Source organism: Nannobrachium achirus (genome assembly GCF_963921795.1).
Source record: "Nannobrachium achirus genome assembly, chromosome: 3".
NCBI lineage: Eukaryota > Metazoa > Chordata > Actinopteri > Myctophiformes > Myctophidae > Nannobrachium > Nannobrachium achirus.
The window spans coordinates 51,451,704-51,479,254 of record NC_137812.1 but is presented as its reverse complement, the minus strand read 5'-3'; the positions used below and the strand labels follow the sequence as shown (position 1 = coordinate 51,479,254).

Here is a 27,551-nt window from a genome sequence, read left to right as displayed (position 1 = left end):
CCATGTATGGACATAAAAGTTTTTTTTTCTTTTTCTGGGAATGACCATATATGGACTTTTATACCCTGAGAAATCTCGTAGCTTGTCTGACTGTCAGTACAGGAAGTGATGTCACGTGATATCCTTTTTATGCCCATATATGAGTCATTCTGTACCACATCACTGTGACTCACTGACATCACTTCCTGTACAGACAGACAGTCAGACAGACAGACAAGCTACAAGGTTTTTCAGGGTATAATGCGACCTTCGGTCGCAAACAACAATGGATAGAACGGGTATTGCATAACCGAGGGGAATACATTCCCAACTTGGATCATTCCCAACAGGCATCTATACAGATCCATGATGTCATCAGTATGTGCCCATAAATGGACCTACGTATCTGTCTTATTGGCGGTTCTGGACAACCACAACTCCATATATGGGCTTATCTGTTGGACTTGATGCAGGGTACTCCCTCGGGTCCTCTCTGCGATTGGTTGAACAGTCCTAGAGATACGTGAACGTGAGATTTATGTAATCTTTCTCTCACTGTTATAGTCTGAGATCCACAATGGAGCCATTCATATGTAGATCCCAAGATCCACATGGATTTTTTTAAAGACTTGAAAATAAGTGTTCAAGTGTATACACAGCAAAAAAATCCAGAGTGTTAATTTAACTCTCACAAAACATAAATGGACCTACTTCGAACGAAGCACAGGGTAACATTCAATGTCTCTTTTAAAACAGGCCAAGCCTATTACCTCCACTTTAGGCTGTAGTTACTGCAGAGCATTTCTTGCTAATTGCACTGTGCATCAGCTTCTGAACAACAGCAACCCTCGTAATGCACGAGCCAATCTTCCCAAGTCCTGATAAATAACCGATTAAAAGCAATCCGAGATTAAAAAAAGAAAAACCTCTTTAACACGTTTGCCTCTCCAGAGCTCTTGCAGACGTGACAGAGCCCCGTTCCGCGGTTTGCTCTTCGCTCTAATTACAACTACGCAATTGGTTCATTCATCTGGGCGCGCTCATCAGAGTTCTAGACGCTCGCCACGACATATTAGGCCAATCTGCGGTGGCTAGGTGGGGGGTGTTGGTGGAGCCAGGGGCGTCACAAGGGGGGGAACTGAGTGGGGCTGAGTTACTAGGGCCCAAGGTGGAGGGGCCTATTTTATGCTTTAACTATTGAAAAATAGCAGATGTACAAGCTCACAGCGTGGCACCGAGTGCAGCGCTGCGAGCTTGTAAAAGTCATGAAAATGTGTGCACATTTTTGAATATATGTATTTTTTTAAGGGAACATTTGTAACTTTTGCACTCTGTGCCGCACTGTGAGCTTGTATATCGGCTATTTTTCAATAGTTAAAGCACAAAATGTGAGTGAATTCTTGTACCCAGGGCCCATAATTTGGTGTGCGACACCCCTGGGTGTGGAGCAGGGGTGTTCCATCAGTGTAGCGGCAGGGATGGCGCTCTGATGTACGCTGCTGTCACCATCGCTCTGTTGCAGCTACTGCTAGCTGAGAGCGCTGGTCCTCGCTAGTAATTTACTGCAGTAAACAATGTAGGGCTCACACACGTACACACACACACACGCATGCACACGCTCACACACGCGCGCACACACACACACACACACACACCAATCCTGCACACTTCCTCACACACCCCCCTCCCCATCTCTCTCTCATCGTGGCCCTCTCTCTGTCTTTTTTATTTTATATGCCTCCTCTCCCTTTTCTTTTTTTAATGAGCCGACTGTTATTAGGGCTATAAATCAGAGCAATGGGAGTGATGTATAATTCAGTGTGTGTACTCACCCACCCTTAGTGGCCCACTGGAGCCCCCTCACTGTGTCACTGTCAGCTCAGTGCTGCGCCACGTGGCCACATCGGGCACTGCACGTCTTCTTTGCCATGTAGCGGGGCCCACATCCCTGAGTGATGAGCCCTTAGTTCACACACACACACACACACACACACACACACACACACACACACACACACACACACACACATGTTGGGGAGATTGCAGGCAGGGGCCCTCAAAAATGTCACGGTTCATAGATCTTATTGTTCAATTAATGTTAGGGGTCCAATGGGCCCAGAATGTCATGCAGCTCCCCTGCATACAAGCACGGTGGTTTTTAAATATAAACAATGTACGTATGTATATTATATAAGTATGTATACACCACACAGGAAAAGCATGTTTGTCTCTTACATTAATCTGTTCTACTGAATGCATGCTTCTATTGCGCGCATGCGCGCCCACACACACACACGCCGTCACGCACGCACAAGCTATTACTCCCACACAACACAGTAGCAGCAGCAGAGATCAATATCTAAGCCATGGCCCAGGATGAGTCTTTGTGTGACAGGCTCCCTATGATATGAGAGAGATCCAATCGATCCACCCCCATTCTAGACCCTCATCCTCAAAAGGCCATCATTCCATTACCATTGATCTGCCCTTGCTGAGTGTGCGTGCTTGTGTGCAGGCATGTGTGTGTGTGTGTGTGTGCGTGCGTGTGTGTGTATGATGGAGAAGGCAGCGTTTGAGAGATTGAGGCACAGCTAGACTAATAAAAATTGACCCAGACTGAAAGTGATTTCTATAAATGAGTATTTAAATAATAGCCGATCGCCGCAGGGCTATTGGCTTTTCTTTTGGTGGGGGGAGAGAGGAATGGAAAATTAATGCAACTTCACCATTTTTCTCCGGTAGCAACAGCAAGGCCACTGAAGAGTGCATTAGCTACAGATTAATAAAAAACAGTAATAGAGGAGGAACCCCCGGCCTGCCTATTGATGTTCCTTATGGGCCCTCTTTCATCGTAACACATTAGTTCTCTCTGACAGAGTACAGCTGCAGGGGCTGTTTCTCACCGGCTGTAAAAAGCACTCTGTGGGAATGGATTGATCTCCGTCTGAAGAGAAACATCATCTAATATTCATTTGAGATTGCACAAAGGTTACCGGCATCATTTTGCCTCCCCAGTGGTGTTAGCCGGTGCTGTGCTGCGTGTGTTGGTGTTCGTATAGCTGTGAAACCGTTGTTCTGACTTGGTTGTCTTTTTTTCCACTTTTAATTTGTTCTGTGAGAGCTGCTGTACCCGCCATGTTGGAGGATTGACAACAGAAAGAAACACCTCTAAATTCCTTGAGCACCATGACACGCACACGCGCGCGCAGACACACGCACGCACGCACGCACGCACACACACACACACATACACACACTTTATAATACATTTGATTTATTTTGTCTGAAGGAGGATATAAAGACGGCTGTTACATTACAGTTATGTCAAATCCTACATTGTAGATTATTCCGATGCTATACAAAATGTACGTCATAATGATTTCACCAAGGTGACATGATTTCCGATTTTCCTTTTTCTTTTTCTTTTTTGACAGCCCATCGGTGCTCTGAACCCCAAGAGAGCTGCGTTCTTCAACGACCGCTTTGAATCCTGGGAGGATGAACAGGTTCCCAAGTTCCACTACGGCACCCACTATTCCACTTCCAGCTTCACCCAGATGTGGCTCCTGCGCATCGTAAGTCCTTTACATCATGTGAAGCAGGGGTTCTCAAGAGTTTTACCCAAATTCATCCTCAATCCTCCATTATAGACCCGGGTGCTAGACAACACAAGTGTTCCCATCTAACTTAGGGTTTTCTTAGTCTTGTCACCAACTGGGTTCATAGCTCATCTTTTGAGAAAAATACTGTTCTACAGAATATGTGTCTACCTTTAAAGTGTTGATGGTGGTTAACTGGATGGCTGTTTTCTTGATCGTTTGGAATGTTATTTGTTTGTAAATGACTTGTGTAAAATGTGCCATCTTATTCTTAATGCATACATATAAACATAGAATGTATATGCAATGGCCTCAGTTCTATTACCATTTTTATTTCAATATTAATAGAAAGAAAGTAAGTGTACACATATTTATGATCTTTCATTAAGATAGAGCTAGATAGTCATCTCATTGCTTTATTTATTCATTATCTGGCTTTTGGAGTGTCATACGGTAGTTAATGGTTGAGGTCCATGGCTCAGTATTGTCCCTTTGATTTATATGAAGTTGATCTGATAGGCCTTATTTACATGCAAACGAATGCAGCACACATTGTTCCTGACTAGTGTTATTTATTGGTGATTTGTCTGACCTGTAATGAAGCACACAGAAGTAGATAGCTGAACTGGTTGTAATAGAGATTTAACCATTGTAAAAATCCCTATTTTTACTGCATGCTTCCTGAAACACTGTGGCACTATTGCTCTGTTCTCAAAGGGAATTGTTTGGGAGAAATTAGACAAATTTGCAGCTGTTGGAAGATATATGGAATACTGTGTTAATAGTCTCTTAATTAATGTCTTGTAACAATAATTGTAATACTGTATATTTGGAGGGCCTACAGCAGTGGTTCTCGTCCTTTTCAGGCTGCGACCCCCAAAATAATCATATTTTAACTGGGGACCCCCCACACTGACGAGCACTAAGATTTGAGGCATTACATTTTGTATAACATGGTTCTATTGTGAAAATAGCAGATATACATGTGAGCATGTAGATTGGCTATTTTCAAAATTTCTGCCTCTAATATTTGACAATTTGGACAATGTTTAATTTGTCATTTTAGAGGTATTAAAATGTCCTTAAATTGTAACTCTAGAAATGTGCAGATTAGATACCCTCTATACACTTTATAGACCCTCTACAACTTTATGTTGGTTTGTTTACTGTTGAGTGAGAAAACAATGTTGCATCTGGGGACCCCCCAAAATAATTTGGGGACCCACAGGTTGTGAAGCACTGGCCTACAGTATATTTGACACAATAGTGTGTCTTTCTGTAGCACACCCAGAGGGGAGAGAGGCTACTAACCTAGGGTGACCAGACGTCCCGTTTTACCCGGGACAGTCCCGTTTTACCCGGGACAGTCCCGTTTTCAAGCTGCGTGTCCCGGTGTCCCGACAAATATCTCTAAAACACTAATATGTCCCGGTTTTCAACATTCACTGCAAAATTATCCCGGTTTTCGCCAGAATTAAAATAATAGTAGCTGTTTTCAGTGGTTACATAGACATTTATCATGTTCTTTTCATGAAAACATGCTCACCTAACCATTGTAACCAATCAGAAAAAAGGAACAAATTCATTGCGTGTCTGAATTCAACGCTGAGGCTGTTTGTCAATCACTCACTGCCTGTTTGCAACCCTGCGGTGTGTGTGTGCGCGTGCACGAACGTTAGAGAATGGGCACACGCGTGCGCGGTAACGTGCGCATTGCTTTTAGGGTCCCAGTTTTAGGCAACAGTGTTTTGCGTCCCGGTTTGAGTGGCTGAAAATATGGTCACCCTATACTAACCCTGTCCTCTCCAACACACTTCTGTTGTCCCTTTATCTCACCGTCTAAGTTCATCCCTGTGGAGCCACACTATTGATCCCAGCACATCATTACCAGGCTTACTCTAATGCCACTTTACCAAAGGGCTCTTAAGTTTAAGTGTCACATAGAGAGCCAAATAAACATCAGAGTGAAGCAAAGGATAGCTTGCTAGGGTAGCCTTTGTGGACTACTTTTAACATGTTGTGAACTGCTCTCACACCTTTGCCTTCATCACAAAGTCAGGATTCAGAATGTTAGGTAACCCAATGTTTCTCAATAAAAGTTGTTCTTATTGTCTACAACCCTAACTGCTTTTGGGGTCCCGACCCAGTAGTTGACAGACCGTGTTTCACAGTGTACTTAATCTTCTGTTGTTTGAACTGTTGTAAGCTGTTATAAGATCACATCTGGTTAAACCCCAGACAGTTCTTTACAAATGAGCTCACAGCATCTTAACCCAGCCTTAATTGGCTGTCTCCACTACAGTAGTAGGGTTAGCAGACTATAGTTGTTGCCCAGCTAATTGTGTCCATGTCACTTGGGGGCCATTGTTTCAGAGAGACAGCTATTGATCCGCCCAAACAAGATTAAACATGATTAGAAATGCACCAGTAACCATATGAGCCACTAGGAGTGGTTAGCCCACCAATTAGAATTGTTCATTTATAGTCCTAATACTCTGCTTTTCATTCAAATAATGTGTTAAATTAAGTTGGCTAACATAGGCTAACGCAGATAAATGTAAATCTGTAGTTATAAGGATATTAATTAGAAAGCACTTTGTTTTTGATAAGTACGATATATTACGTTTATTATTATAAACAATAGATTGTTATGGTAATGCCATCTTTTTCTAGACCAACCTGCACCTTCCACCATGAGTGAGATATAAACAAGTGTAACCTATGTCCCAGAACACCTTATTTTCAGCATAAATCTGAAACTAAATGGGGAAAAACACATTGGAAAACTGTGCTGACTCTCCTCTGAGATTTAGGACAAACCACAGTCACTCTATAGACTGGTGTATATAATATATATTGCTCATCAGGGATGTGCAATGAATGTTAGAGAGGCAGTGGCTGAAATGCCTAAAAGGGCACTTTGCTGAAAATATCGAAAATAGCCTTTCTCATAGCCTTTCTCCAAGCTCACAGCACGTCGCAGTGCGACCGGATGCGTTGTGAGCTTGGACGTCCGATACCGGTATTTTTGGTGTGTGAGATACCAAACTGAACTAAGCATGAGATGTGGCATATGGCATGAATTTCTACACAGGGCAATTCTTTCAAGGTAAGATGCTGCATTCAAGTTTAGCAGAGTTTGGAAAAGGCAATTCTCTTTTTTTCCCCCCTCTTGAATGCTGCCTTCAGGTATGGCATGGAAAGGGGGCATTTGCATGTCTTTCACCGTAGTAAAAAGTGCATTCATGGTCTAGAGAGGGCACCTTTTACAGAGGGGTAAAAGGGCAGCGGCTCAAGCCCTCTGTGATGTCTACGTGTGCACGTTCCTGTTGCTCATACGGTATAATGCTGTAGTGACACAACACCGTTCCACCTGGAGATATCACTGTAATCTGTTAATCACTGTATACAAATTCGGTAGTTTGGTCCAAGCTGTAAATTCTTAAATACAATGAAATATTGGTTTTGTAGGAATTTCTTTGAGGCTATAAAGCTCAGCGGGAACCCCTGGTACACTTGGAAAAATATGTACCTCAAATTATCAAGACCATTGCGTATACGCCATCGCAATAGCAAAACAATGTATATTTTGGTACAGTCGTGCAGGCATACTAAACACATTAGACATTGTCAAATGCAGTTAGAACTCAGAGTAGGTACTGACAGCATCTGTATCTAATTGACAGGAGCCCTTCACCACATTCTTCCTCAACTTCCAAGGAGGGAAGTTTGACCATGCCGACCGCACCTTCTCCTCTGTGTCCAGAGCATGGAGGAACTGCCAGAGAGACACATCGGACGTCAAGGTACGGTATACACACACACACGCACGCACGCACGCACGCACGCACGCACGCACGCACGCACACACACACACACACACACACACACACACACACACACACACACACACACACACACACACACACACACACACACACACACACACACACACATAAACCCACAGACACAAACCTTGGAGAAACCACGCCACGGTCATACTGTCACGAACTCATATGGACCAGACACATCAGCACTTGATTGAACGTAACGATAAACTCTGCCCATAATGACTTGTAACAAGTGTAGTAGCAGAAGCAGACACAGAGCCAGTATTTGACTGTAGGAGATTTAGTCCCTATCCAGCCATCGTTACGGACAGACGGATGGAGAAGAAGAAAAAATAAATCCTCAAGAGCTCATGTCTAGTCAGCACCAATCAACGTCCCTCTGCCATGAAAACTTCCTGGACTTCCTGATCAAAGCCCGAGGCCTGGGCGCTTGCTCCATCTCCAGCCGTCCGTCTCACATTCAGCCGCTCATAACCTGGACTTGAACCTCTACCCCCCCCCCCCCCCCCACCTTCTCCACCAGCACCACCACCACAGAACAAGCCTCTCTCCTGGGCTCTGTGCAACGGGCCCCGCAACAAGCCACGGGGTGATTCTCATACCGCGGGCCTCCCCCCCAAAAACCCCAGTGCAGCCCTTAACAAGTGACCCCGCCCTCTTAAAACATTTACGACTACAGTCGGGGGCCATTCTGTAACAAACGTTGGGTTCGGCCCCCACAACCTTGGCATTGGGTCACTGAATGGAGGAGAACAGTGATATAGGTGGGGGGGTTGATGCTTGATTGCGTTTACCAGCCACCCACTCCCTCCTGTTCCCCCCCACCCTTACAGATAAAACATATGGATTGTATTACCGCCTAGCTGGCCGCTGCTTGATTGCGAAAGCTCAACACGAGCCCTCGTTTGCTCCCTCTGTCTAGACCTGTCAGCGTGGATCAAACTGTGAGAGCTCAGTTTCAGATCAAAACACACAAAAAAAGGGGAGAAAGAAATCTGGACCACATCTCTCTCTCTTTCTCTCGCTCTTCCCCCTCTCTCTCTCTCTCTCCCGCCCGCCCATTTCCAGCCTGAATTTTTTGCATATTTTCAATGAAACTCCATCCCACTTTTATCCGCCTGGACGCACGCATTCATCTCGCGGGCGAAAAGGGGGGAATTAGCCGCAGAGATGTATCAATTTAGCATGCTTAGTGCACCGTTTAGCTTTGGCTGTACCACCATTGACAGCAAACCTCTGTGCCACAATCAGGAGGGCAAAAAAGCCCCAGTGTTTTATATATCCCACTGTTAAGAGGGGCAAAAAGCCTGGGTGTTTTCATAGAAGGAGGTGATAATAGGTTAAACCCCCCCCCCCCCCTCCTCTAGGTCCACTGTGTCTCTAGCCTTGGTGACGCTAGCATGACCTCCGGGCCACAATCCCCTGACCCCCAGCCCTCAGCCTTAAGGCATCAGAGTGAGGGGGGGAGGGCAGGAGTGAGGAGAGAGGGGCGAGAGACGCAGGGGTGTCGCACCAAATTCTGGGCCCTGGGTACTTTAACTATTGAAAAATAGCAGATATACAAGCTTGCTGCGCGGCACCGAGCGCAGCGCTGCGAGCTTGTACATCTATTTTTGAAAAATCGTGAAAAAATATTTCAAAAAAGTTAGTTTTTTTTTGGAAAAACCTATGTTTCTATGTCAGTGGTGCTCAAACTTTTTCATGTGAAGGACCCCCAAAATTTAAGTTACAAATGTTCGCTTAAAAATTACATATATTCAAAGATTTGCGCACATTTTCACGACTTTTCAAAAATAGCAGATCTACAAGCTCGCAACGCGGCACTCGGTGCCGCACTGTGAGCTTGTATATCTGCTATTTTTCAATAGCTAAAGTATAAAATAATTAAGGCCCCTCCACCTTATGGGCCCTAGTAACTCAGTCCCACTTCCCCCGCCCCCCTGTGACGCCCCTGGAGAGACGGCAACAGTAGTGGAAGTGTAGCAAAGGGAAGCCCAGGGGCCAGAGAGAACCCCTCCATTCAGTGACCCGTGACAGGACAGGATTGGGGATCAGAGGGGCCAACCTCTGACCAGGCCAGAGCACAGGGGCCACTGAACATAATGGGACACGCAGGGCAGGCTACAGTGTCAGGGAGTATGGCCCCCAAAGACCTGGGTTCTTTGGAAGGTCGGGGTGTGTGTGTGTGTGTGTGTGTGTGTGTGTGTGTGTGTGTGTGTGTGTGTGTGTGTGTTGCATGCGCTCATACATAATAGTAACATTCTTGTGTGCATTTGTATATGTACACATTGGCTTGTGCATAATTATGTGTTTGTGTATGAGTGTGCATGGTGTGGTAATGTGTGTTGTTCACGCTACCACCTCAGACTGTCCATATTTACAGAGGAGTTCGGTGAAGCCCCAGGCCTTGTTAAGAGCCTGACCTCCACTCTCAGGTCAGCGCTTGTAGAGTTGGAGGGCTTTCTGAAGTGAGGAAGTGGCGTGTTGTTTTAAGCCCAGTGTGTTTGCTTGCTCATTTGATTAGACTTTCTTCTCCTCTTCCCCACTGATGAGAGGTAGATAAGATACTGCCGGTGTAGATAAACTGATAAATCGAACACCTCCACCCAGGGGTGTCACACCAAATTCTGGGCCCCGGGTACAAGGATTTACTCATATTTTTGTGCTTTAACTATTGAAAAATAGCGCTGCACTTGGTGCAGCGCTGTGAGCTTGTATATCTGCTATTTTTCAATAGCTAAAGTATAAAATAATGAAGGCCCCTACACCTTGGGCCCTAGTAACTCAGTCCCACTTTTCCCCCCCTTGTGACGCCCCTGCGTACATGGACAGGTTTTTATCAGGAGGAGTTCTCACGGCCGTGTCCTAGTTATTTTAGGTCATGTCAGCTTAATGTGTTGTTTTGTTACTGCGGTCTGGTCATCTCTGATGTCAGTGTGCCAGCTGCTCTCACTTCCAGACCCTCAACCTTTGCAGTCAGCACTTCTACCGTCAATTCAATTCAATGGAGCTTTATTGGCATGAGAAAACATACGTTTACATTGCCGAACGCAAGAAAAGAATGGGGAAAGTAGGGGGTACAGCATTGTGTTAAACAGAGCTATGTCACATTGCGATGTAACGTTATACAGGTTATATCAGGGACAAAGTATAAAGCTTTTCGAAACGTGCATGCGTGCGTGCAGCCCCGAAGCCAGGTCCACTATTGGGTACAGTGAAAAATGGCCAAAGTCACTGTTTTGTCTTTATATGGCAATGGCCAATGCCTGTGTGCAACTTCACGTCGATTGGTTAAAGTTAAACTACTGAGGAGACAAACTTATTCAGAAGGACAAACAGATGTCTCCTGATTTTAGAGCAGGATATGGCGTATGGAAAATGTTTTTTTTAGTCGTCCCCATCATATATTAAACTGTGAGATTACCTTACATGTTTAGAAACGTTACTGACCTAAACAAACTGCTTCCAGGCCAAGGATACGGAAAATACAGTTAACTAATCATGTACTGTATCTGTTGGTGTAGTAGTGTCACTACTAGACTAAGTTATCTGTTGGTGTAGTAGTGTCACTACTAGACTAAAAGTTAGTCACCTACTAAGAGCTAAGTTAGTCACCTAGAGAATAAATATATGAAGTGACCGCCACAGAAGCAATATCTACACAACACAGGTGTGTCTTCATCTGAGCAAGGATTTTCCACTTATTACTGTATATAGGGCATCTGTTTCTTGTCGTTGACTAAATCTTACATCTCTTCCTTGACATGCGGACAATCCTCAGTGTTGGAAATCCTCTTTCATTCTGCTTTATGAACACCAATGCCTAATGTTTATTCATTGTCGTTTGGCCTATGTAAACCATTGGACCTTTAACCCTTTCAGTGCCACCTTTTCACCACTAGAGGGCGCCCAATGGCCATAGAATCCACGATAGACAAGCGCTGTATATGCACAAGCCGTGCGCAGCCATGACGCGCCTGAACACTTTCCTTTGTGCATGCACAGGAACAGGATGAAGTTAGCTTGAAGTTAGCTATTGGCTACCAAGCATTTTAGAAGAATGCAGCGATTTAGCCATGATTAAACCTTGCACACCTCATGGATATGCATGGAACAGAGAAAATGAGCTCTAAAGATCCTTGATTGCATTGGAGTGGATGGTAAATATCGGCGGCGCGACGTTCTCGCGGGCCGTGTAAACAGATGACAGATTTTTTAAAAGCCGAACTAGTTCGGGATCGGCACCCTGATAAGGTCCAAATAAAGCCGAACTAGTTCGGGATTGGCACAATAAGAGTTAAAATCTAATGGTTAAAAAAACTAAATCGAATGGTAAAAAAAAAACAAAAAAAAAACAGTGGTTTTACAACTGAATCCACCATGACCTCTGCTGGCCCACCAAGTGTATATTGATTTCCCTTTATGATTATGTGAAAAACGTTGAAGATATTTACTTCCTTGGCCTACTGGTAGGCCAAGGAAGACACATTTGGCACTGATCGGTGCAGTGGTTTGAGATTGGCTGTGGACACGGACACACAGACAGACCCTCTTCTAGAGGGCTCGGCCTCGAGGGCCCATACCATAAAAACCTCAAGTTATTATGCTAGTCTCACATATGTATATACACATGATATATGAACATCATATTCCGCAATAAGAGTGCCCCATTTCGTACACAAATCTTCTGCCTTCGCCCGGCTCACTGCCGGCGTGAGGATGAAGTCATGCTTCATGCTTGACACGTGTTTAGCTGACGGGCAAAGCAGCGTGTATTACAAGGCATGATGTACGCAATTAAGAACACAATTTACTTTCTGTGCTCTCCACTGTCTTTGTTATGCAGCAGAGGAAGCGGCGGCCAAGAAACTGAGATTGCTCAGCATGTGCTTACATTCAGGAGCCTCGCCAGCCGCCCCAGCATGCCCACACACAAACAATGACACCAGCGCGGTGCGCGCCCGGGGGGATGCTACGGATTTATCAGCATATTGTTTTGCTCAAACTCAATCTTCCAGTGTTTATGCTGGGGTTCGCCACTCAGAGGAGTTCCGCTTTGTTAAAAATGGAGAATGGTTAAACACGAGCAGGCCGCGTTCACTGTCATATCTCAGACGAGGTCCTCCGTCCTCGGCCTCCACTGCGAGGAAGACATTGTTTGGATACAGCAGGATGAAATCATCATAGTTGCGGCCTTGCGGGGGAAAGGAATGTGTCTCACTGTGTCAAGGTTTTTTGTGTGTCTATTTGTGGAAATGAATTAAAAAAAAAAGAAATACTATTAGACAATTGCTAGACCAGAAGTATCTTGAGGCACCCAAAGGCACGCTTGGAGGGTTTGCCATCTAATAAAGCGTCTGATGTGCAGTAGCAGTGTGTCATTTCAATAGCACACTGACATGTCTGTCTGCTAAATACACATACTCTGTATACACACACACACACACACACACACACACACACGCACACACACACACACACACACACACACACACACACACACACACACACACACACACACACACACACACACACACACGGTACACATATGCACAATGACAGTGAATATCCACATAAATGCGCACACATACTTTACTGTGTGAGCCGGACTGCTGGACTAGCGGTCCGGGCACCAAGGCTCCAGTGTAGCCTGACGCATTGCAGGTTTGAGTCCCGATCCCGATGGCCTTTGCTGCGTGTCACTCCCCATCTCTCTCTCCCCATTTCCTGTCTGCTTCACTTCACTACCAATAAAGGCATTAAAAAAATCATACAAATGCACACACAAATGTGCACAATGACAGTGACTATCCACACAAATGCACACACACGTACAAAGACACATTTTGAACCTTATCTGTAAATTAATTATAGATTTACTTTACATAAGTATTTTTTCACTCTTGTTAATTAACTCTCATTCTCTAGTCTAAATTGTCCTCCGTCTCGCGTCCTCGTTCTCTTATCTGCCTGTTATCATCTGTTTCTCAAGGCCCTTGACAGTTTCTTCTCTCCAAAGCAAAACAATTCTCCCTCTTACTGGAGGGGAGGTTTGTGGATTCTATTAAACTGTGGGTTCAGTCTTATGAGTGCTTCATTCTCATAAAGATCATAGCCCAGTCATTCTGAAGTTTAATCGCAAGTGTCATAGATTCCAAACTACATCACGCGAAAAGTTAGAAGAGGAAGCTTTTTTTGTTGTTGCAAAAAGAGTAGGGGGAACATTTTGTGTTAGCTTGTCTGGATGGAACAAAGAGTTGTTCATACACTTTTCTTTTTTTCTTGTTCATACACACTTTACGTAGTGTGTGTACAACAGAGGTCTTCAACAGGCGGTCCAGGGGTCCTCAGAATTACTACAAGGGGTCCTCCAAATCTTTGTGTCTTGAACCCTAGCATTCTTAGTGGAACATTAGCCAAAAAAAAGCAGATCTACAAGCTCACAACACCTCGCGCTGCGAGGCGTTGTGAGCTTGTAGATCGGCTATTTTTTGGAACAGAAGTTTGGATTAGAGGGAAAAGAAGAGCAGACTAGTAGTTATTGACAGTTCAAGTGGTTAAATATGAAAATACACATTAATCCAACATACACAGATGATAGTGCTGTCAAGTCTAAACTGGTATAATCCATGTACATTAATCTGCAAAACAATTTTATACGATATGTAGTGGGGGTACCTGTTTCATCTCTCTCAGAGCTAAGGGGTCCTTGGCCTGAAAACGTTGAAGACCCCTGTTGTACAGTTTGTGCCACCGTTGCAGATGCACTACTAAACCATTTAACACCCCATTCCTCCTGCGTTGTCTCATACAGGAGCTGATTCCAGAGTTCTTCTACCTCCCAGAGATGTTTGTCAATGCCAACAACTACAACCTGGGGGTGATGGAGGATGGGACAGTGGTGTCCGACGTAGAGCTTCCTCTGTGGGCAAAGAGCCCAGAGGAGTTCGTCCGCATCAACCGACTGGTAGGAGACATGCAGACATACACTGTCAAATCCTGAGCTGTGTAAATATGGCTAAATATTCACACATATGCTCAATACTGTAAAAAGGTGCAGGCCATACACTAGAGTTCTCAACAGGCCTGAAAATGAAGGCCCAGCCAGCCCTAATTGGGCCATAACTGGGCAGGTCCAACTCGAAAAACCTCGGGTCGGGTCGGGTTCAGACAGAAATTGAATAAAATTATAATAGAAATCATATTATTTTTTTCATTGAGTCCGAGCCCAAGGCCCGGCCCGACAAATTAGGATACATTTTTAGGCCCGGCCCACGCTAAGTATCTAATCACGTTGACCTACTCTCACATTTCGTGCGCGAGCACACTCACGCACAATCTTGAATGAAATATAGACTCCTCAGCAGCAACGCACACACACACACACACACTTCTCTCGGTCTTCCTCATATGTCATCCAGACCTGGGCTGTCTGAAGTCTGTCAGAACCCCCTCCTTCCTCTGTGCTAGCTTAGCAGGAAATGCTAATGCAAACAGACAGTGTTATTTCCTGTTCGTCTCACATCTCTTCCTGTTACCTGAGCCTCCTGTTCCTTCGACATGCCCCACCACTCTGACCGCTCTGCTGCGAAAGCAATCTAACGTCACTGTGTGTGTGTGTGTGTGTGTGTGTGTGTGTGTGTGTGTGTGTGTGTGTGTGTGTGTGTGTGTGTGTGTGTGTGTGAGTGTGAGTGCGTGAGACCGTGAGTGTGCACGCAGCATGTCCATATTTTCTGTCCAAAACGCATGTGTGTGCATCTAGGGGTCATGGGCACATGAGTGTCTGCACATGTAAGTGTGAGTATATTTGTGTTTGTGTGTGTAGCAGGATGATGCAGTATCCAGTGTCTGATCTTTCCTCTTTGCCCTCTCAGCCCCCAACGCTCCGATCCTCTGTGTGCCTGTGGCTTGTTGTCAGAACCACTTGTCATATTTTCATTGCAGACGTTCTCTCCTCTTCCATACGCCCGTCGGGAAGTCAAGATACCCCTCTAGATCAGATTACCTTGCTGTGCTGTAGAAGGTCAAACAGCACCAGATAGACCTAGAGTTACTGTTGTGTCTGCTTCCCTTGCTGAAGTACTTTGTTATGGCTATTTGTAGCCCCTTATCTCCCAAAAAGTTTGTGAAATTACCCTGAACTGCGCTGAGACTCCAAAGGACAAATGTGGAAGTGTACACGGAAACTAGAACTTGTGTGTGGAGAGATAAGGTGATAGGAACCGTCCTGGAGAATGTGTGCGACCTCCTGGTTTGGGATGGAATCGTCTCCTCTTGTATCTGTGGTCTGTCTTTAGCTCTCCAAAGGTTTGTTTCACTGGGGCACACGATGGCCTACTGGTCCAGGCGCATACCACTTAGGCATTGCCACATAGGCATGGATCCTTGGCGGCGTCGCTGGTTCGATTCCCGATCCAGAAGACCTTTTCCGCGTGTCACTCCCCATCTCTCCCCCCATTTCCTGTCAGTCTACTGTCCTATCAATAAAGCCATAAAAAAGGACAAAAACAAATCTTAAAAAAAAAAAAGGTTTGTTTCACTAGAATGGAAAGATCTCCTATTTTCTAAAAGAAAAAATTTAACTGAAAGGTATGGGACAATTGAAAGGAAGGAAATTCTTTGTGTCGAAAAATCTCTCCCATCTCTCCTGTGTTTGGTTTTGATTCTAGAGATATAAATCTGATCTTTGCCTCCAATCAGATGGTTTTAGCCCTAGGCTGAATTTGATGTGTCGTCTTGTACAGGTTATAACCACTTCAAATCCACTGTTCAACATCAAGCTGGATAAGAAAAACAAGGTCTGCACACTGGATCATGCCCCAAAGGTTCAACATTTATTTTGATTCCTTTACACCGTGGACGTGACTTTTTGAGCCTCACAGATCTCCATCAGACGTCAGACAACATCAAGGCTGACCAGCGGTGGAGTAATATTTCTCTTGTGATTAGGCTGTTCTCATTTGAGAACGTTGATGAGCATGAACGTGTGCTCATGCTGAGCACGGCATGAGAGCCTATTTCAATCGGACTGCTTGGTCGGCAATAACTGGTTTATAATTCCCGCTTCATATCCTTTACCTGCAAACATATACTGTAGTCGCATGATGTATTTGTGAGTGAATCCAGACTGTGTGTCCAGTAGTAATGGGTGCTGATGAGGCCCTGTGACCTGATCTAATGGTGGCGCTCTGATAATCAGTCCACTGATATGGCCAGCCCCCCTCCCATTAATCACACCCCACAACTCTCTCTCTATGGCTGTCAGTGTAGTCTAGTCCTGGCTGGGAGGGGGTATTGTGTGTGTGTGTGTGTGTGTGCGTGTGCGTGTGCGTGTGCGTGTGCGTGTGCGCGTGTGCGTGTGCGTGTACATGTGCGTGTGTGTTGTTTTTTTGGCATGCTGTCATTGTACTTGGGACAGCAATATTCATTGTGCAGCTTTACACTTTTGGCGTCGACAAACCATAATCATAACATGGCATATCAGTGGTGCTGAAGCACTGAGTCTGATTTACTGGCCTGAAAATAGTGTGTGCTGATAGGAGATGCAGAAAGCGTGGAAGAAAAATGTCACCGCTAATTTAGATTAGTATTATGTGATCCCAAAAACCTACCAAAGTGTAGCCATGGCTGTCCTTTGGTTGTTATAGCTCTGCTGCACTATGCTGTACACACAGTATCCAGAAAAAAACACTGTGTTAACCCATTAAACCCATTGAAATAACAGATGTACGAGCTCGCATGTATGTACTGTAAGCTACTTTTGTTTCTGTAAGAGGTGAGACGTAAGGGAATGCTTGTTTTCGGCAGAAGCGACAGAGGTTCTGCGTCTGAACTGGACTTGAGCCACCAGAGGCACCGCGAGTCGCCATGTCAAACGTTTAGCCGACTCAGCTCAAGAATCATGTCCCCCAGTTTGGGTGCCTCCGACATGTCTACGCCAGCCTCGTACGCGGTCCAAGTGGCTCCCTACTCCAGTCTCAGGCAATCACAAGCCGCGTTTTGCATCCTACAAAAACAATACTCGCGTAGTTAACGGTTTGAGCGAATTAAAAATTGTCTGTGGTGCCAGCCAGGCGTTCCATCTGACAAAATAACGTTTGTCCTATTATCTGTGCACCTAGTGGGGCGGCTGTGGCTCAGGAGGTAGAGCAGGTTGGCCAATGCCCCGTAGGTTAGGTGTTCAAATCCCGGCTCCTCCTGTCAACATGTCGAAGTGCCTTTGGGCAAGACACTGAACCCCGCATTGCCTCCAATGGTGTTAGCTCGCCAGTTGCCACCATTGGTGTGTGAATTTGGGAAGTAAGGCTGGCCTTGACTGTTCGCCGCTTCACTTCCCAATGGCTGCGCTTTGAGTTTGCAACTTGCTTAGAAAAGCGCTATAAAAATGCAATCCATTATTATTAGTAGTACCAAGGTGGTTGTAGTACAACTCATATAAGACATACTGTAACAATGTGTGCTGCTTGCTAACCATACTGTGTGTGTATTTCACCTTCAGTCAGATGATATGAATCAACAGAGAGCGCAGCGCACACCTGATTCACCTTCATTATCACTATTATCACATGAGGCTGAGCTGCATTGCTGTGATTGTAGAATGACTGGGCAAGAGAGAACCGCCAGTGGATGAAATGGGAAAGATAAGGATGCCGTTTCCAGGAAATATATTACAATGAGAAAATAAAGGCAGAGAACTTCAATCCTGCGCCCACTAATTCCCTTGGTGGTGTGCCTTATTCTCATGCTGCAGAGGTGAAGTGTGATTTATGCTTAGTTGGTCGCCAGGGTCGCACATTGAATATAGCCGATCTACGCAATAAGCAACCAAGTATAAATCGGGTGTCATTTAAACACCCACGCACGCATCACGTGTGAGTAAGTGCATGTATCCACACCTGCTGGTTACAGTGCTGAGATCGATAGACCTCTGGTCTTTTGTTTCATGTCCTACTGTGTGCAAATCCGGTGCTATTGATCCAAGGTCCGGGCAGCTGGAGGGTGTGTAACGAGCACTCCAACACTCAGTCTATCGAAACAATCACAGAGACTGTGTAGCATGTGCATTGTGTTGTCTCCCCCTCCACACACACACCGCGCACACACACACACACACACACACACACACACACACACACACACACACACACACACACACACACACACACACACACACACACACACACACACACACACACACACACACACACACACACTCACAGTGGTGGTCACGTACATGTGGATTTGAGATCATTTCTGTAGTCTATACAGTATGAACCTCAGCTTGTAATGGCATCGTCTCCCCCACATAACATCACATTTTGAGAGAACTCCAAATGCACTACGGAGTTTCACACAGATAAGGCAGACAGACAGACAGACAGACAGACAGACATAGAGAAAGCGAGAGGAAGTAGCAGACGACGGAGAGCGGAGGATTAAAGGGAGGATAAGAAGGGAAGAGAAGAGAGAGGGATGCGTGGGCGGACGGGTCTCTCTGTGTGACAGATAGCTGGCATTAGAGGGTGTCAGCTGGCAACCAGGGTACTGCAGAGAGAGAGAGAGGGAAGGAGTTAATGGGCTGTTTGGCTTCTCTTTAGCTGTGTGCTGCTAATGGCCCAGCAACACTGACAGCGGGAGAGAACACGCACGTAGACAGACACACTCAGACACACATGGCGTGCATACACGTACAGAGACTACAGACACACATACTGTAGGCACACACTCTCACAGATACACAGCATGTGTGTGCAGGCCCACACACATGAACTGACTCACTACTAGTGCTTGGATGCACACACCCACTCTCACATACACACACAAAAGACAGAGCTATGCATGTAAGCGTGCCCACACACACACACACACACACACACACACACACACACACACACACACACACACACACACACACACACACACTCTCCTGCTGTCTGCTCGCTGGTTATGAGCCCTGGATGATTAACAGTTAATTAGAGCTCAATCTGGGAAGCCCATTAAAAGGCCCTCATAGTAAAGGATTGTGGCAGTGCTCAAAATGCTGCTGGCTTGTTTTGTTCAGAGAGAGAGAGAGAGAGAGAGAGAGAGAGCGAGAGCGAGTGAGAGCGAACGAGAGGAAAAAAGTGCGGTCCAAAAGATGAAACTGTTTGGGATAACAAGTGAAACACAATTTTTCCTGAATCTCATCTCATCTGTTTTTACATCTGTAGACACCTGTCCAGGACAGGCTTCATATCTGAAACCATCAGGGACCCGTTGCAACCGCATGCCCCTTAGAACCCCAGACAGGGTTTGCACTCATAACCTTCCGCAAGAATGGCGTGTGCCCTGACCTCTACACTGGGAAGGCCCCTAAGAAACTCTGTAAAAACAAATCATGACAATTTTGAAAATTAAAAAATATTTGTAGGGCTTGGCTCTATAGGAGACAGGGCATTCTATAAGAAGCTGTATGTCTGTTCGTTCCGTCCATGTGTGTCTGTCTGTCCGGAGGTAATCACGTAAACCACTGGACCGATCAGTGGCAAATATCCTATGCACACCTGGTCTCCTAAGCGTTATTGCAGGGTGACCGTGGGCCATGGAAGTAGTATTTGTTTTCACTATGTATATGCTTTGATATATGTATTATATAATAGAAGTTGATGGGGCTCTGATGGGGCTGAAACCTTGCCCAATTTTTTCCCCGAGCGATGCACAATAGCTGCTCACTGCTCCTAGTGATTATACGATGGGTAAATCTAAATCCAGAGAACAAATTTCACGTATGTGCAAATATACAATGACCAAAAACACCCCTAAGAGGTTGGTACCAATATTATTAAAGATGTTTCAAATATTAGTATTATCACCCACAGAATATTTTCAAATCAAATTGCTTCCTTGTTTTCTTTAACAAACAGACATACACACAAATAAACACAGTGAAAGAACAGATTTAAAATTTGGGGTCATACATTTCATATTGTATATGTATTGAGAGATACTGAATGACAGTTGTCTCGTTGGTAGTTTATTTATTAAATTAATGAGAGAGACAGACAGACAGACAGACAGACAGACAGATCGATAGATCGATCTATTTTAAAGCTAAGATTTGTTTGGTGCATCAGTCACAAGGCTTTGGGATACCAGATTATCTTCTTTTATCTCCCTGTCAGTAAAACCTTGTGAGCATGCCAGAAACCTGGGTGTGATTTTTGGATGCTGATCTTATGTTGCAATGATTTTTTCTCTTCAATGTCTCGCGTTGCCATGGTTACCATAGACTTCCATGTAATTGTGCAATTGTGTAAAAAGTGCACGCCCATGCCTAGATGATGCACCACGTGTGTAGATGCTGTTCACAGCTTTCAAACAAAAAAATCCGCTTGGAAATCCGTTCAGGCATTCATGATTTATCAGCCATTATGTTTTCTTCAGATGTAAACAAACATGGCTGCCATGTTTGAAAGAATGAGTTGGTATGGGGGTTAAACATGCAATTTCGCGATCGCGATCATGCCTAATACATTTCTGGAGGTCCAAAAAAAATGTTTGAAAAAAAAATTGAAAAAAAAAAAAAACTTTTTTTTTTTTTTCAAAAACGGCCCAAACTCGGGAAACTCGGGGTTGGTACAGCGGTAGTACCAATACAAACTCGGGAAACTCGGGGTTGGCACCATATGTGTTAACATCCAGAAGCATATACCTTTAGGAATAAAGTAAGATGAATTCTTTCACAGTCTGACAGATTCTGAAAAGCTGCTTCATGCTTTTATTTATTTCCAGTAGGCTTGATTAGGCCTACTGTAATGCACTTTTTGTTGGACAGACAAATCAGGAGTACCTCAACTCCAGCTTATTCAGGATGAGTATTTACTAAAATCTAAATATATGAACACAGTGAAACAAATAATTTTACAACTGCAACAACAGTGTCAGCGTTTAAAAAGCAGCTCTTTTTGCAAGCCTTTAGTTTTGTTCTTATTCCTTTTTAACATACTGCCATTTTGTTTTGTCATGTTTAATCTTTGCCTACTTTTGACACACATTGTGTCCACACATGGAGCCTGTCATATGAAATGTGCTCTATAAATAAACTTGACTAGATTATCAGCCATACCTTTTGTCTGAGCATACCCAACTTAGGGAAGGTGTGTCAGACTTAGTAGCTGCTGATGCTGCCTGTCAGAGGTTGGATAAACTAGGGCAAGGACAAAGGCTGGGTGTTAATTTGTTCATTACATACCCATAACCTCATTTATAGACGACAAGAGAAAATAGCTTTTGATAAACTCTTTTAAGTTAATAGATTAGCATTACTGTCAACCAGGAGCAGCCCTGTGATCTAAATGGTTTCGTCCCAACGGGAGCTTCCAACAGTGTGGTGGGGGAGAGTTGGCTCAGAACACCAAGGTGTTACTGGCGGCGTGCCTCACTTTAGTTGGTACGGAGCCATTGTGTGAGCTGCTGAAGGTCACTGTTTTCCACTCTTTGTTTTGGTTCCTTTTTGCACGGATAAACTCCATGCAGTATCTCCTGAACCATGAATTCTACCAAACCATCTCAAGCAACCATAGGTTTCTGCCCGACAGTGACATAATTTTCCTTATATTGTTTCTGCCCGACAGTGACATCATGTTCCTTATATTGTGAGGTCACTTGAGGTGCCATCAGCCCACAGCGGAACTTCAGCTGTGCTATTCAATCAGTTGCCATACAAACCCTTGGGAAAATAGGGCAGCTGACTAGTCCTTTTATAACTGCCTCATCCAGGGCATATAAATATACTAGAGGTTCAGGCCACTATGTGGCCCTGATACGTATTGCACCGCCGATCCGACCAATATGCCCATAGATGGACATTGCTGATGTCATCAATACTGTACATACCCATACTGTATATGGGCCTGCCCCCTTTTGTGCCTATATATGGAGCTGACTGATTTGCTTGCATGTGATGTCATGGAATGCATTGAAGTTAGACAACACACTCCATATTAGGCGTAGCTGCATTGGGAACTCTGTAATGTCTGTATATGGTCAGAGGTCCACCCTTAAAGGGATTGATCACCCACAAAGTTACTTTTATTTTATCGATTACTCACCCATATGGAGAGTTGGATTCAAGGATATATTTGTTTTTGTCGCATTCCTAAGCGAATAATTTGAGGAGGCTCTTTGTGTCTCCATAGGGAACAAAGCAGGCTCTTTGTGTCTCCATAGGGAAACATTGCACATCCGCTCGGCTGTCCGTCAGCTTGCGGTCAACACTTAACCTGACGTGCTGAATGCACCTGAACGGATACGTTAGCAAAAAGTACCCATGGCGACCTGTGGGCATTAGTGAGTAAAAGGTGTAACTCTGGTCCCTCTTGACTTAGGATGTTGCAGTGGTGGAAAAAGTATTCAAATGTTTTACTTACTGTAAGTAAAAGTATCAATACTGCAATGTAGAAATACTCTGTACATTTATTGTAATGAAATGCTTGTGCATATCTGTAGATGTCTTGTTTGTATGCATGTGGAGGTATGTGTGTCTGTGTTTGTCTTGTTTTGTTTGCGTTGACCTCTGACTGAGGATTGGTAAGCCCCATGTTGAATACATGGGTTAAGGATATGGAGAAGGATTAGTAGGGATTTGAAACAGGCCTGTTGGACACAAACCAGTTCTGTAGTAAGTAAGCCCTGCCGAGCCATGAGGCCCATAGGGCAGGAGCCTATCTCCTGTTTCTGTAGCGTGAGGCTGCTTGATGTACCAGTACACCCCCTGGACATGATGCTAGTATGTTGCAAGGACTTGCCCCCAAACCAGCCTTGAGTTTTTGGCGCTGCAAGGCTTTGTGAGCTTGTAGATCGGCCATTTTTGGCAAAGAGGTTTGGTGTAGAGGGGAAAAAGAGCAGACTAAGTACAGAGTGAAAGGTCAAGTTTATTAAGTATTGACGGTTCAAGTGGTTAAATATCTGAAAACACAAATTGACATGAAACCAAAATACACTGATGATTGTGCTGTCAAACAATGAAACTATGTGGAATTTATGAAAAGGTTGTGGGGGTCCCTGCTTCGTCTCTCTCTCGGGGTCCTTGGCCTGAAAACGGTGAAGACCCCTGCTCTAGCGCACACACACATCACACTCAAGCACGCACTCACACACACTGACGTGCACATGGAGGGGGTCTCGCTGCGGTGTGCCACAGAGATCAGGGCCCGCTTGTTGTTTTTAGCAGGGGGCTGGAGGAGAGGTTAAGAAGTTGATCCCTCCTCGCAGCAGATAACTAGACATCTCTGGGCTCCGTCAGGCTCCCCAGCATTCCACCACATATGACTGCATTTCACTTCTCCACCTCTCTGTCTGCTAACCATTACAGGGATAGCAGGTGATCAGCTATGTGTTTGTGAGTGGGTCTGTTTGTTAGTGCGCGCGCACGTGCATGTATGCATGCATTTGTTGGTCCATGTGTCAGTGTGTGTAATAGTACCCCAAGTTTATTGTGTTTTTAAGATAATGTTGAAGTTTGGTCGTTAAAGGAAATATGGAATATAATGTCGTTTATATTTGAAACATACCTGAGCACCCTTAACGTTACATCTATTCTAAGATATATGACCTTCCTTTATTCAGACAAATGTTGGAAGCCCTTTCAACCGCAAAGAGCCTGTGTCTCACATCACATCTCACGTCAGTTGTACTTCAAATGTTTAGTTCCTCTCACTAACCTGGCCTGTTGTGAGTGCTGCTGACAGACGCACGCACACACACACACACACACACACACACACACACACACACACACACACACACACACACACACACAAATACGCACGCACGCACGCACGCACGCACGCACGCACGCACACACACACACACACACACACACACACACACACACACACACCTTTTTAAAGAGCCTGCCCATTCCAAGTAGTGACAGGCATGTCAGCTAAACTGGCTCTCACAGAGCCAGACAGAGAGAGAGAGAGACGGGGCTCATGTGGAACTGTGGGGCAGTCAGTTGAGTGACAGCACAAAAGCACAGCCTGAAAAACATGCCGTTTATTTGGAACCAATACTGTTATTAGCCTGGCAAAAATGATTGATTAACGATGAGCCATCCATAACAATCTCTGTAAGTGTTGATCGATGATCGTTAAGATTTTACATTTAGGTCTTGGTGATAATTGAGTTTACTTGCCCTTTTTAGACCAATACATAAACAAGACAAAACTCACATTAGCTGTTGTCCAAGACAGCCAGTGGTTGACGGTAACTAAGTACATTTACTGAAGTCTATTGCTCAGTACAATTGGTACAAAACATACTGTATGAGTACAACACTAACAAATGAAGACCTGTTTTATACATTTTATATTGTGGCAATTTCTTCTTCTACTTACGTACTACTAAAGTAATCAGAGTACTTATTCCACCACTGCTGACCGCCTGAGTGCACCTTGAATTCTCACATAGCCTGATCTGACAGCTGTTGTCATGGCAACTCCTCCCGTCCCCCCGTCCCATCAACATCTACATGGCCACCGCACGCTAACAGACGAATGTCATTTTAGTGTGAGCCGAGTCACCTTCCCCACCTCTACGCCTCGTGCACCTCTCCACCCTCTCACCCCCCCTGTGAAAGCCTTGTTACCCTGAAGTTTGTCAACTCCATATGCTGACAGCTCCTCACACTTACATCAAGTGTGTCAACATGTCAGACAAGGCCATTATCCTGGCAGGTTATGATCAAGTGTGTGTGTGTGTGTGTGTGTGTGTGTGTGTGTGTGTGTGTGTGTGTGTGTGAGGGGGGTATTTAGGACTAAAGTTAGTTTATCACATGGATATTTGAAAGACACTTAAAAAGAATGACACTTTGAAGACACTTTACCCTCCGCCCCGAACGTGAATCTCATGAATGTAGTTTGGAGCGTTGCTGCAAGGCACAGTAGGGGCGAGATCATTTAGCGACCTACAACTGGGTTGCAACCTGGTCGGTAGTTTTCACCGACTGGGTCGCTAAATCTACCAACTGGGTCGCTAAATCTACCGACTGGGTCGCTAAATCTACCGACTGGGTCGCTAAATCTACCGACTGGGTCGCTAATCTACCGACTGGGTCGCTAAATCTACCGACTGGGTTGCTAAATCTACCGACTGGGTCGCTAAATTTACCGACTGGGTTGCTAAATCTACCGACTGGGTCGCTAAATCTACCGACTGGGTTGCTAAATCTACCGACCAGGTCGCTAGATTTACCGACCGGGTCGCTAAATCTACCAACCGGGCTGCAAAATCACCGACCGGACCAGGTCAGTGATTTAGCGGCCCGTTCGGTAGATTTAGCAACCCAGTCGGCGATTTACCGGCCCGGTCGGTAGATTTAGCGACCCAGTCGGTAGATTTAGCGACCCAGTCGGTAGATTTTGCGACCCAGTCGCCGGTAGATTTAGCGACCCAGTCGGTGATTTACAGACCCAGTCGGTAGATTTAGTGACCCAGTCGGTAGATTTAGCAACCCAGTCGGTAGGGTCGCTAAATCTACCGACCCAGTCGGTAGATTTAGCGACCCAGTCTGTGATTTACCGGCCCAGCCGGTAGATTTAGCGACCCAGTCGGTAGATTTAGCGACCCAGTCGGTAGATTTAGCGACCCAGTCGGTGATTTACCGACCCAGTCGGTAGATTTAGCGACCCAGTCGGTAGATTTAGCGACCCAGTCGGTAGATTTAGCAACCCAGTCGGTAGATTTAGCGTTAGCGACCCGGTCGGTGATTTAGGGTTTGGGTTAGGGTTAGGGTTAGGGTTAGGGTTAGGGTTAGCAGCCCGGTCGGTGGATAAGCGACCCTGTCGGTAGATTTAGCGACCCAGTCGGTAGATTTAGCGACCCAGTCGGTAAATTTAGCGACTCAGTCGGTAGATTTAGCGACCCAGTCGGTAGATTTAGCGACCCAGTCGGTAGATTTAGCGACCCAGTCGGTAGATTTAGCGACCCAGTCGGTATATTTAGTGACCCAGTCGGTAGATTTAGCGACCCAGTCGGTGAAAACTACCGACCAGGTTGCAAGTGCAACCCAGTTGTAGGTCGCTACATGATCTCGCCCTCTCTCGCAAGGCATGAGGGAGAGCGACAGGCAGGGAGAAAAAAAGGTGCAGGGAAGAAGACAGAGAGATGGCTGCTCCTTGGGTCCCACATTCTTCCCACCCGTCACACGCTGATGTCAGAGCTCCCTGGCTCAGGCCCACCAGCTACACCAGGTCACAGTTCACACTTGTTTACATTCGCCTCTCATCCCCACTGTGCTCCCTGATCAGGCACCGGCTGGGACGACCGTAATGCTTTTTGAATTTACTTTACTGGAGTATATCAAATTTTCAGTACTTTTACTTCTACTCCACTACATCTCAGAGGCAAATATTTTACTTTTACCCCACTACAATTATTTGTAAACTTTAGTTACTAGTTACTTACTTTGATTAGTATTACAAAACATACATTAACCACTCCCACCCTATACATTTCGGCCATTTGAAAATGGCCAAGCTTACAATGTGTTGCAATGCATTGTGGGTTTGTAGATCGGCTATTTTCTAAATATTTGCATACATTTTATACGTTTGAAAACTTGTGAAATATGACATTCTGCATAATGAGTACTTTCTCCTTTTGTTACTTTAAGTTAAAAAAATTATACCAATACCTTTGTGCTTTTACTCAAGTATATTTTGAATTCCAGACTTTTACTTAACAGAGTATTTCTACATTGCAGTATTAATACTTTTACTCAAGTATTTTTTCCACCACTGCCCTGAATGGTATTTTATTTTCTCAGGAGGTTCTGTACAGATGGAGTGGTCATTGTGGATGGCTCATGTGTTGAACCGCTTCTGCCCCATTACCTCCATCCCTACCAGGAATAGTTAGGAAGAATCAGGGTGTCCTCTGATCTCTCTACAGCTGTCATAGGGAATGGTCTGCTAGCTACAGTAGTAGATTCACAGGCCACAGCATTTTGGTTTCAACTGTAATTAAACTATGAAGGACTACTACACTAATCTTTATATACATAGTACTGTAGCTTAGAATACCTGTCGATGCAGAATAAATGCATGAAGGGTGTCGTAGTTTGAATACAACACTAGATAAA

The 27,551-nt window shown here is 44.9% G+C and overlaps 1 protein-coding gene across 5 annotated transcripts in view; it reads left to right on the top strand.

Moving 5' to 3' along the window:
* Positions 1-27,551, top strand: part of lrba (LPS-responsive vesicle trafficking, beach and anchor containing) — a 359,744-nt gene that overhangs the window by 260,612 nt on the left and 71,581 nt on the right. For all 5 annotated transcript variants that reach the window (XM_080722061.1, XM_080722063.1, XM_080722062.1 and 2 more), the window contains 3 exons: positions 3,414-3,554; positions 7,265-7,384; positions 14,244-14,396. In XM_080722061.1, coding sequence (XP_080578187.1) covers positions 3,414-3,554; positions 7,265-7,384; positions 14,244-14,396 — 414 coding nt within the window. The remainder of the gene's footprint in view (positions 1-3,413; positions 3,555-7,264; positions 7,385-14,243; positions 14,397-27,551) is intronic.